Source organism: Neofelis nebulosa, chromosome 18, assembly GCF_028018385.1.
Source record: "Neofelis nebulosa isolate mNeoNeb1 chromosome 18, mNeoNeb1.pri, whole genome shotgun sequence".
NCBI lineage: Eukaryota > Metazoa > Chordata > Mammalia > Carnivora > Felidae > Neofelis > Neofelis nebulosa.
In genome coordinates, this window is record NC_080799.1 from 29,797,482 (window position 1) to 29,810,029 (window position 12,548).

A 12,548-nucleotide genomic window follows, 5' to 3' on the forward strand; every position below is an offset into this window, starting at 1 on the left:
AAAACATGTGTACCACAAATGCTATCTTCTGCAGAAAAGATTCTGTATTCACATGTACCAAAAGTGGTCATTAAGAAAGTTAACAGAGAGGAAGCATAATTCGTACATTTTCCTCACAGAGGGTCACTGAAGCTCCGAAGGGAAAAGATCCCACCAGTGGCTAAATAAGGTGGTGGAGTCTTAGCTCAGGCCTCCTCCTCTTTCTCCATTTTGCATTTCACTGCAAAGAAATGAAAGAGAAAGTCAGGATCGATTTGCATATCTAGACAGACTTGTCATTTTGAAAACAGCAAATTTTGATGTGTAGAGTCAATGACACCAAAGCCCAATGAGAACCTGCTATGGTTCTGGCGCCACGGGAAGGACACAGGGCCATTGTGCTCCAGGGACAGAACCTGAAGTTTCAAAACCATGCAATGTTGATGGCCATTCTTTCTTTCCCCAGTTTTAATGAAAAAGAATTGACATGCACTACTGTATCAGTTGAAGGCATACAGCATGATGGTTTGATTTACGTAGATTGTGAAATGGTTACCACAATAGATTCAGCTAACATTGATCTTCTATAGGTACAATAAAAAGAAAAGCGGAAAAAAAACCTCTTGTGATAGAATTCTTGGGATCTACTCCTAATGACACAGCAGTGTTAGCTATAGTCATCACGTGTACGTTACATCCCTAGTTCTGATTTATCCTGTAACTGGAGGTTTGTATTGTCCCTGGTAACCACAAGTCTGATCTCTTTTCCTGTGAGTTTGGTTTGTTTTTTGTTTGTTTGGTTGTTTGGTTGGGCTTTTTTAGATTCCACATATAAATGAGATCATACAGTATTTGTCGTTCTCTACCTGACTTACGTCACTTAGTGTAATACCTTCAAAGTCCATCACAGCCATTCTTAATTTAGTTCAGCAGAAGGTCAAAAGGGTGCTTTGCAGGTCAGGGGAATTGAAGAAAGGAAGTTTTACTGAAGATGATGACAGATTCCAGGCTCTTGACTCAGCCCAATCTGTCACCACTTACCTTGCTCCCCCCACCCGCCCAAAATTAAAAACTCAGGATTACACTGGGGTGAATACAAGGTCAGAAAAGAATCTTTTCACGGTCTGGAAAAGAATGTGATATGGGGGATTTCCTGCATTGGCCAAACAGGAAAGTTCACAGAACACAGGATGGCACTACTTGTCCCAGTAGGTACAAGCCCCTCCCCTGGAAAAATAGGGAAACTCAGTCCCCTGGGGGTTGGGGTGGGGGGTGGGGAAGGAGATGGAATCCTTTCAGAAAGACCCTCTCATTTTTTTTTTTTTTTTTTGTTTTTTTTTTTTTGTTTTTTTTTAATTTATTTTTGGGACAGAGAGAGACAGAGCATGAACGGGGGAGGGGCAGAGAGAGAGGGAGACACAGAATCGGAAACAGGCTCCAGGCTCCGAGCCATCAGCCCAGAGCCTGACGCGGGGCTCGAACTCACGGACCGCGAGATCGTGACCTGGCTGAAGTCGGACGCTTAACCGACTGCGCCACCCAGGCGCCCCAAGACCCTCTCATTTTTAATAAGTCTTTGCTTCTAAAGGTCCAAGTGCTTGTCCTGGACATTAGTGCCTGAAGGTTCTTCTGAACAAGGTTGTGGGCTCTGGTTACACGTGGAGAGCAGTGTCCTAGCAGAAAGGGTGTTGGGGCTTGTTACCATGTAAGGCGGATGTTTTGACCCAGCCAGGCCCACGCATGGAGTGAGGTGTGGAGACCATCACGTGCAACACAGTTACTTCCTGTTGGAAGTGGGGCGAACGCTTTCATCAGCCCAGGCTAGCCCAGCAGTCTTCAAGCTGGAGCTACACAAAGACTTTCTAAGGGTACTTGGTCATGGTTTATTCAAAGAAAGTCAACCTCTAAATCTGCAGCTTCCAACCGTGGACTTGCAGTTGTGGGATTTATACCGACCCCCTCTCCTACCTCTCCCCGTCCTGGCATTGCCTAGTGTGTACAAAATCCCCAGGTGTCAAACAAGGAGGCAATTTGTCCAACGGAGTCTCCTTTCTATGCTTAATAACTACCAAGAATTATAATGTATTTATTTGGCTTTGTGAACTACTAATGATTGTATTAATAACTCGAACCAGAAAAAGTATTTTTAATACTTGGAACCTGTGGTCACTGGAAAATTCAAAGAAATGTTTTCAATGTGTACATCTTTTTTGTTCTCTATATATGGAAGATCTATGGGTAACCACCATGAACACCCCATGTGCAACTAGACCCTACTGATGACAATGATCCTGCATAGCCAAGGATGCTCTACACCACTGAAAGGTGCTCTCCCAGTATCCTGCTGACCCATGATGTGATCCAGATGTGAATGTTTAGCAACTGAGTGGGGATGGCAGAGTCCTGACTTGTAGTATTTGCTGATTTCCATAGTTGATTTTAAGCTACCAGCCTGACCAGGCACAGTACATGGCTGATCTGGGTCTCTACAAGTAGCTATACAGGGAAACCTCAGGAGCAAGATGGTACTCTAGGTGTGATTGGGGGGGACTAGCAATGTTTGCAACACTGGCAACCTGTTAGAAATACAAGCCGACAGCTCCACCCCAGACCTATAGAATCAGAAACAGTGGAGCCCAGCAATCTGGGTTTTTAACAAGCTCCCAGGTGATGCTGATGGATACAAGTTAAAGTGTGACCCACTGTTGGTGGTTCTCTACGCTGACTATGTCTAAGAATCATCCCAGGGCCCCTTCAGAAGCCTGTGAGTGCCTGGGTCTCACCCCAGACATTCTGATGTAGTTGGTCTGAGGCACCAGTGTTTATTCAAAGTTCCCATATGTTGCTACTGTTCGCCAGGGTTGAGAAACCCAAACTGCGGTTGGAATGCCTTTAAAAAAACATGACCATAAAGATCCTGACAGCAGTTTAGAAGAATCAAGAATTCCCCTCTTTGTCTCAAAATTTAAGCAGGTTAAATGACTTCTCTAGCCTATAACTGGCAGACAGATGCTAGAGGCTACTAATAGCCACACAGAGAAGGAAGGATTGGCTTCTGTGAAGAATTCCCAGCCCTTGGATTTTCTGTAGTTTCTCAGACCTGCCTGAAGTTAGAATTCATCTGCTCACCTTTGTCCCAGTATCTTTTTTTTTTTAAGTTTATTTATTTATTTTGAGAGAAAGAGAGGCAAAGGGAGAGAACCCCAAGCAGGGTCTGCATGGTAAAACACAGAGCCTGATGTGGGCCTCGAACTCACAAACTGTGAGTTCAAGTTCAATCAAGAGTTGGATACTTAACCAACTGGGACACCCAGGTGTCCCAGCAGTATCTTTTCTTCTTTTTCAAGGTTTTTTTTTTTTTTTTTTTTTTTTTTTAGAAAGAGAGCATGAGCAGGAGAGGGGCAGAGAGGGAAAGAGACAGGATTCGAAGCAGGCTCTGTGCTGATAGCAGCAAGCCTGACGCAGGGCTTGAACCCAAGAACTGGGAGATCATGACCTGGGCCGAAGGCAGACACTCAACCAAATGAGCCACCCAGCTGCCCCTACTTTTGTCCCAGTATCTTAACCAATTCCTGTCCATGCCTTGATAACCTCTCTTAGCCAGCCCACACTTTGACTTTGCCTGGGAAAAACCCGTGTTAGCTCTTTCAGATTATTACACAAAAATCTTCAGAGTAGAGAGCAGAAAGGGATGCTAGGACCACTCCTCCAAACTGAAGAATCAAAAAAATACTTTCTAGAGTTGATGGACTGGAAACAAAGGTGGACATGGAGCCTCATGATGGAACCATCTGGGGAGCTTTGAATATTGTCAATGCCCAGCCCTGCCCTAGCCAATCAGGTCAGAGTCTCTGGAGGTAGGGACTGTCCATTAGTGCAACCACATAGGAAAAGTGGCATTATCAAGTAAAACTGAGTATGCACGTGCCCTGCAATGCAGGGATTCTGCTCCTAGATCCACTGCCTGGAGAAACCCTTGCACACATGTTCTGAGTGACTGAATAAAGGTGTTCATGATAGCAGAAAGCTGCAAACAACCCAAATGTCCACCAACAGCTGACTGGATAAATAAATAGTGGTCTACGTGAACGGTGAGTGTACGGCAATGAACATGAATAAACCACGGGTACACCTGTCGGCTTGGAATAGCTTATCGATGTTGAAGGAAGGGCATAAGGCACAGTGTGATACATGTAGTGTGATTCTATTTACAGCAAATCTAAATACTGAGGAGTGCCTATAAAGATAAGAAGAACTCTAAAGAAAGGCAAGGGAACAATGAGCATAAAAGTTAGGGTGAGCGGCTTCCCTGGGTGGGGAGGAGCTTTAAAGGTGTTGACAGTATTCTATTTTCTTAACTGGGACGGTAGGTCATGAGTGTCTGCTTCATGGGTATATATGTACTCTATAGTCACTATTGTTTGTATACCCCCCATTGTATTGTTTGTATGCCCCAAAACAAGTAAAAAGAAATAAAGATGGTAGTATATTACTTGAAATTACAAAGTCAACTCGTAAAGGAACAGAAAAGAACAACTTAACTGTTTGGGGAGGGTATAGATGGGGTGTAAGTGAGCTAACCCCCATCTGTCGTAGCAGGAAATCAGTAGATAATGTCAAAAACCATATCTACGGTATCTAAAATCATAACCGCCCAGAGAAACAGCCCAGAGTTCAAAGTTATTGCCATAGCAGAGGGTGCCACAAAGATAATGCTCATTCTGTCCTTCTGTTCATCCTGTACAGCAGTCCCCCACCACCGTGTCCTCGGGGAACACGTTCCAAGAGCTCCAGTGGATGCCCAAAGCCACAGATAAGGTGGGGGGGGGGGGGGGACTACTGTATATCTTTTTAACCGTGGGAATACAAGGATTACTTTGCTAAAAATTAAGAAACAGATTGAAGTCTCCCCCTTAGTGGTTTTCCTCCTCATCTTGGCAGGACAGAGCCTTGCACAGGTGGGACCACAGGTAGGTAAAAGGAGGGAGGTAGGGAGGAGCAGCAGGGGAGAAGCAGGTAGTGATGACTAAATAAAGGAACCTGGCTTCCATTTTAGTTTTAGAGACATCATCATGGTTGGCCTCCAACACCAATGGACAGATGCCTCCACACCTCTGCACCGTCCTTGTCCCCCTTAGCAGGCTGGTGTGCAGCCAGTTCCGGAAGGGCTAGAGAGTGGAAAATCCCAGAGAGATGCGCCAGCCCTTCAGCTTCAATTAAAGGCAGTGTGACAAGAAAGGCCCTGCATACTAATAAGAGTTGCTTATGGTTTCCTCCTCTTGGTCACCCTCCTTCTTTCTTGTTCCATTTAGTGACAAGGCTGAGAACTCCAGACAGTTGGGAGAAGCTGCCCAAGGCTTGAGACGTAGGAAATTCGGGACCACGGGGTAGTCGGGATGTGGCCTCAGCATAAAGGATCATCTGGGGCAGATCCCCGGGCTACTCCAGACCTTTAGAATCAGATCTCCAAGAGCGAGGCCTGGGAATCAGCATCCCCCATCTCTGTGCCTTGAGTGATCCTTTTGATGTGACAAGTTTGGGAAAGAGTACTGCATCACTCAGCCAGCACGCGGTGCCTGTCTCCTGGGGGCCCAGGTGTGAGACGGTGCTGGGAGGAGCAAACAAGACAAGGCCTGCAGAGTGCTGAGCACTGAGTCTGATCCAGAGTTAGGCACCCAGTGAGTACTACTTGCTATTATTTTCAGGGCATGCTCTTTGATCTCAAGGCGCTCACGGTCAAGAGGGGGAAACAGAAAAATAAACAGGAGCTTGTAAGAACCAAGAGATGTGCACACACTATAGAGAGAAGTTGCTTCAATGATATGTTCATCCATCATACAGTTATGGACTCAAAACAGTACTGCATGTTGAGTTACAAAGAGGAGGCTGGTTCACAATCTCAAGTCACCAATATACTTAAGAAACCTTAAAGTTTAATTTGTTATCCAATGAGCACCCACTTTCTAGGATTCCAGGTAAATAATAAAAGCAAACACTTCTGTGGCACAGACTGGGCCCTTCACACACAGGAAGCGATGGGGAGGTGAGTGTTGTGATTTTGCCCAGTCTGACAGACAAGGAGATAGGGGCGCACACAGGTTATAGCTTGTCCGTGGTCACACCATGGCTGTCTGGCTCCTGCATTCATGCTCTTAACCCCTGCAGGGTCATGGTCTCTCTCGTGGGAGATGAAGATTTCTGTACTCAAAGATACCACAATGAAGTATGCAGACAATGGTGTTCACTACCACATCATTTACCACAAAAACGGTTTGCGAACAATCTAAAGGCCCAACAACCGGGGAATGATTCAGTATCTGATTTCTTTTTAAGTTTTATTTATTTATTTTTAGAGACAGAGAGAGCAGGGGAGGGGCAGAGAGAGAGAGGGAGAGAGAGAGAATCCTAAGCAGGCTCCCTACTGTCAGTGCAGATGCAAGGCTCGATCGTACCATGAGATGAAATCAAGAGGTGTGCGCTCTGGGAATGCAAGCTGGTGCAGCCACTCTGGAAAACAGTATGGAGGTTCCTCAAAAAACTAAAAATAGAACTACCCTACAACCCAGCAATTGCACTAGTAGGCATTTATCCATGGGATACAGGTGTGCTGTTTCCAAGGCATGCACCCCCATGCACCCCCATGTTTATAGCAGCACTATCAACAATAGCCAAAGTATGGAAAGAGCCCAAATGTCCACTGAATGGATAAAGAAGATGTGGTATATATATACAACAGAGTATTACTCGGCAATCAAAAAGAATGAAATCTTGCCATTTGCAACTACGTGGATGGAACTGGAGGGAATTATGCTAAGTGAAATTAGTCAGAGAAAGACAAAAAGCATATGATTTCACTCATATGAGGACTTTATGAGACAAAACAGATGAACATAAGGGAAGGGAAACAAAAATAATATAAAAACAGGGAGGGGGACAAAACAGAAGAGATTCATAAATATGGAGAACAAACTGAGGGTTATGGGAGGGGGTGTGGGCTAAGTGGGTAAGGGTCACTAAGGAATCTACTCCTGAAATCACTGTTGCACTATATGCTAAATAATTTGGATGTAAATTTTAAAAAATAAAAAATAAAATAAATAAAAAATAAAAAACTGAGTCACCCAGGCTCCCTGGTATCTGATAATTTATAAACTTGGTAAAACATACAAAACCATTAAAAATGTGATGCTTTTGCAATGTTTGAAGGAACAGGTAGAAACCTCAAGGGGAAAATACAGTGGGGCACATTTGCTATAAATTTTGATGAGGCAAATTTGAAATTGCTCAATACCAAAAGCTAACAATGTCTCCAAGGGGAACACTAAAGCTCTGTCTGTTGGTGCTGGAAGTCGACCACAATGATGTTTCTAAAGGTAAGGTGGAAACCAGGTTCTTTCATTCACCATCTCTGCCCCTTTTTTCCCTCCTATCTTTCTGTAAAAAAGTATTTTGGAAGAACAAATGACTCTTGTTTTACATCTATTCCTGATTGAGGCCTTCCACAGTACATCCTTAAATGTGACTGCCTTTTACAAAATCCAATCATGTCCATTACCGCAACTAAGTTATGGCCCAGCATCTTGACTATGTTTAAAAACAAAAAAACAACTACACGTAAAATGATTAAGAGGAAATGGGTGAATTTTTGTTTTCCCAAATGTCTACAATACACATGTATTGCAATCCAATTGGGAAAAACTTTCTTTCTAGAAGAATTATAAGAAAATATACCAGACAGGGGCGCCCGGGTGGCTCAGTCAGTTAGGCTTCTGACTTCAGCTCAGGTCATGATTTCATGGTTTGTGAGTTCGAGCCTTGCGTCGGGCTCTGTGCTAACAGCTCAGAGCCTGGAGCCTGCTTTGGATTCTGTGTTTCCCTCTCTGTTTGCCCCTATCCTGCTTGCACTCTGTCTCTTTCTCTCTCAAAAATAAATAAACATTGAAAAAAAAACAACAGACAGAAGAATAAGAAGGACTATCAACAGAATGAATGCCTATATAATATTAGTGCAATCAGAGCTAAAAGATTGGGAAAGGTAGGAAGGAAAAAATTGGGGTCAAATGGCCAACAGGAAGTTAGCTGCAGGAGTCCAGGAGGTGCAACCCTCCCCAGTATGGCTAGACCCAGCACTGGGAGACCCTGAGAGATCCACCTGAAGGTGAAGTTGCCCTCATAGAGGTGACCATTCCAAAAATATTAATGAAATGGGCACTAAGAAGTTTCTGACTGGAGAAATGCTAGAAAAATAATGCTTCCCCTTCAGTTTGCTTGAATGTAGAAGGGTAGACTTTGAAGTCAAGCAGACCCAGTCTCCAAATCCTGGCTCTGCCATTTAAGAGCTGGGTGACCTCCACCTCCAGCCTAATTTGCTCATTTGCACTGAAAGTATAATCATCTCAACCTCACAAAGTCCTTATTAATGTACGGGCACCTGGCCGGCTCAGTCAGTGTGACTCTTGATCTCAGGGTTATGAGTTCAAGCCCCACATTGGGTATAGAGATTACTTAAAAATAAAATATTTTTTAAAAATTTAAAAAATAAAGGATATAATGTATTTAAAGTGCCGGGTGCAAGGATTGACACGTATGTAGTGGATACTCAACTAATGTGACTTCTTTTCCCCTACGTGGACTGTAGAAATATAAGCTAAAATGCTGCTAGAGAGTTCACTTAGCATTTAAAAAAATTCATAAGGGGCTCCTGGGTGGCTCAGTCAGTTGTGTGTCCGACTTCGGCTCAGGTCATGATCTCACAGTTTGTGAGTTCGAGCCCCTCGTCGGGCTCTGTGCTGACAGCTCAGAGCCTGGAGCCTGCTTCGGATTCTGTCTCCCTCTCTCTCTGCCCCTCCCCCACTTGTGCTCCGTCTTTCTGTGTCTATCAAAAATAAATAAAATGTAAAAAAGAATTTTTTTAAAATTCATACCATCTCACTCATCTGCAAGGTATTTCTCTTGCAAGCTCACTATCAAAGAGAGTTAAGAACTTGAAAGTAAGCAGAAGCCAGTGTAGATGTTCAGAAACTCTGTTGTTTCAGTCATAGGAGAGCCTCTGCAACCTCTCTCAGAACAATGTGTGCTCGTTCATTCTTTAAGCCTCATTCTGGCAAATTGAGCTATCAGATATCCCAAGAGTATAACTGAGTTTAGGAACGCAGTGGTGTGTCCCAATGGCTGATAATTACATTAAAAAGTGTGCAACATCATTAGTCATCACAGAAATTAAAGGCATGATGAGAGAGCTAATGCACAGTCACCAGCATGGTTAAAATGAAAGAGATTCACCATACCAAGTGTTAGCAAGGATGCAAGGAAGTGGAACACTCCTGTTTCATGAGTGTGAATGGGAAAATGGTGCAACCACTTTAGAAAATGATTTGGCAGTATCCTCTAAAATTAAATATTATATATACTCCCGGACCCATCAACTCCACTCCTGGACAGTCTGCCAACTGAAGTGAGTATTTAAAGCCAGAAAACACATACAGGGATGTTCATAAAAGTGGCATTTTTCATAATAGCCCAAAACTGGACACAACCCAAGTGTTCATCAGTAAAGCAAATGGATATAGAAATTGTAATCATATTCATATGAAAGAATACTACGCATCAGTGAAAAAGCAAACCACTATTACCCTCAACAATCTGGCTGAATCTTCCATACATAATGTTCAGCAAAAGAAGCCAGGCACAAAGAAGTTCATACTGTGTTTTCTATTTATACAAAGTTTGAGAATAAGCAAAACTATTTTATGGTTTTAGGAGTCAAAATAGAGTTTGCCTTGGGATTTGGGGCTACTGACTGGTTGCGGGCACGAAAGAGCCTGCAGAGGTGCTCGGGCATGTTCTTAACTTGATCTGGGTAGTGGTTATGTGGGACATACATATGTCGAAGTTTGGTTAGGACCAGGGGTGCCTGAGTGGCTCAGTTGGTTAAGAGTCTGACTTCGGCTCAGGTCATGATTTCAATACTTGTGAGTTCAAGCTCTGTGTCGGGCTCTGTGCTGACAACTCAGAGCCTGGAGCCTGCTTCAGATTCTGTGTCTCTGCTCTCTATGCCCTGCCCCTCCCTTGCTTGTGGTCTCTCTCAAAAATAAATAAACATTAAAAAAAATTTAAAGAATTTCACGTAGGACCAGTGTATCCTACTGCATGTAAGTTTCACCTCAACAACAAATAAACTAAACTAAACTAAAATTAAATTAAATTAAATTAAATTAAAATAGGAAAATAGGTCTCTGAGGACCTTTTAATTCAGATCCAGGGCCAGAAGTCTTAGGTGCCTCAGCAGTCCCTAAGTGCCCCATACACTTGCAAGAGAATATTAACAATATCACATAATTAATCAAGAAACTTGCATTAACTGAATGCTAGACATTATGTTCATTTATCATCTCATTCAATCCACCCAAGCCACTCTGGGAAGTAAATGTGATCATTATTTCCCTTTTACTGATGAGGAAACCAAGGCTTAGAGACACTAAGCTACCCAAGATCACAGAGCTGAGTAACTGGCCATGCCAAGATTCTAAGCCTGGTCTATCTGAGTTCAAAACCCATGGTCTAAACCATCAAGTCATAGCACTAAAAAGTAAGAAATGAGGTCCCTGATCCCGACCCAGAATAATCCGATGGAGCTTATAGTCATGCCCCATACTTTCCAATTAGGAAGGCAAGGCATGTATAATATATATTACCAAGACTTTATTTCTCTTCTGTCTTACTGGAGTGAATTTTATTTTGGTGACGTGGGGCTCAATCTCATGAACCATGTGATCATGACCTGAGCGAAATCAAGAGTTGGACACTTAACTGATTGAGCCACCCAGGCACTCCTGGACTGAATTTTAAAATGAGATTATTTTTTGGGGCTCCTGGGTGGCTCAGTCAGTTAAGTGTCCGACTTCAGCTCGGATCATGATCTCATGGCTCATGGGTTCAAGCCTTGCGTCGGGCTCTGTGCTGACAGCTCGGAGCTTGGAGCCTGCTTCGGATTCTGTGTCTCCTTTTCTCTCTGCCCCTCCCCCACTGGTGCTCTGTCTCTGTCTCTCAAAAATGAATAAATGTTTAAAAAAATGATATTATTTTTCCATTATAAAAAAACATAGCCATTATGGAAAATTGGAAGAACACAGAAAACATGTGGAAAAATCAATAAAAAATAGCTCCATGTACCCCCAGTGGAGGAACAAATGATGGAAGGTTTTTTTTCTAACAAGAAATAAGTGTTGACATTCGAGGGGTAAATGTCAGTAGTCTGATAACCTTCTTTTCTTGAGAGTCAGATGTTGGCCTGCATTATTTTAAGGAAAGTTGAGCCCTGGAAGCCATAAGGCATCGGGGAGAATCTGACAGTCTTGAATGTGCAATAATTAAGGCATATTGCTGACTTCTAAACAGTGTTACTAAAGTAAACTCAGTGAAGTCTCCTTGAAGGCGGTATTTTAAATGGGAACATTTGGTGCTAAAAGTGACAACATTGGTTATATTGAGACAGAAACATGGGGATTATCAAATTCTGACCCTGGAAAGGATCTTGGTTTCTGGAAAGGGAGACATTTAATAAAAGACTCATTTTTTTATAAGTGAAGAAAGCTGAGGCCCCCAAGGGGGAAGGGAGCCACCAAGGCAAAATCAGTGACAGGGCCATTGGAACAGAGCTTAGTTGCTCAGAGCATACCTTCTGGAAGCAAAATCTTACCATCATTTACCAACTGGGTGACCTTGAGCAAGTCTAACTCCTTTGAAGCCTCAGCTCCCTCAGAGATAGTGAGACCTTCCTCTTGGTGGCATAAAGGATGAAATGAGATGATTCATTGCCTGGCACACAGTAGGTCAGTAGGTGCTCAATAAAATTCTTCCTTCCTTCCTCTTCTTTCCATCTTTCTTTTCTTTTTCTTTTCTTTTCCTTTTCTCTTCTCTTTTCTTTTCTTTTTCTTTCTTTCAGATTTTATTTTTAAGTAATCTCCACACCTAACTCACAATCCCGAGATCAAGAGTTGCATGCCTTCCTGACTGAATCAGCCAGGCACCTCTCAATAAAATTTTTTTTCATGTTTATTAATTTATTTTGAGAGAGAGAGAGACAGGGTGTGTGAGCTGGGGAGGGGCAGAGAGAGAGAGAGAGAGAGACAGAGACAGAGACAGAATCCCAAGCAGGCTCCGCACTGACAGTGTGCCCCAATATGGGGCTCAAACCCACGAACCATGAGATCATGACCTGAGCTGAAATTGAGTTGGATGCTTAACTGCCTGAGTCACCCGGGTGCCCCTAAAATTATTTCTTAATCATACAAGTAACACAGTGTCTGTAGAAAAACTGGAAAATATGCTATTTTTAAGCAAATATTTAAATGATTTTCTTTAAATCATTTTTTCTAAAAATCAAATTTTATGTGCTATTCAGATGTTTATATATCTATGAGCATTTTCTTTCCACATCTCAATTCACGAGGCTAAGTCCATTTCACAGTTAACTGAATTGCATCAAGACTGGAGTTCCAACAATTTAAACAACCACCGTCTGCTAGGTTGTCCTTCAAAATTCAGTGTCTTCAAAAGCCTAGTGAGTC

The 12,548-nt window shown here is 42.9% G+C and overlaps 1 protein-coding gene across 5 annotated transcripts in view; it reads right to left on the bottom strand.

The window, feature by feature from the left end:
• Positions 1-26: 26 nt before the first annotated feature.
• IQCK (IQ motif containing K) overlaps positions 27-12,548 on the bottom strand; it is a 126,754-nt gene continuing 114,232 nt past the window's right edge. For all 5 annotated transcript variants that reach the window (XM_058709838.1, XM_058709839.1, XM_058709835.1 and 2 more), the window contains one exon: positions 27-220. In XM_058709838.1, the coding sequence (XP_058565821.1) occupies positions 218-220 (3 nt within the window). In that variant the 3' untranslated portion in view covers positions 27-217. The remainder of the gene's footprint in view (positions 221-12,548) is intronic.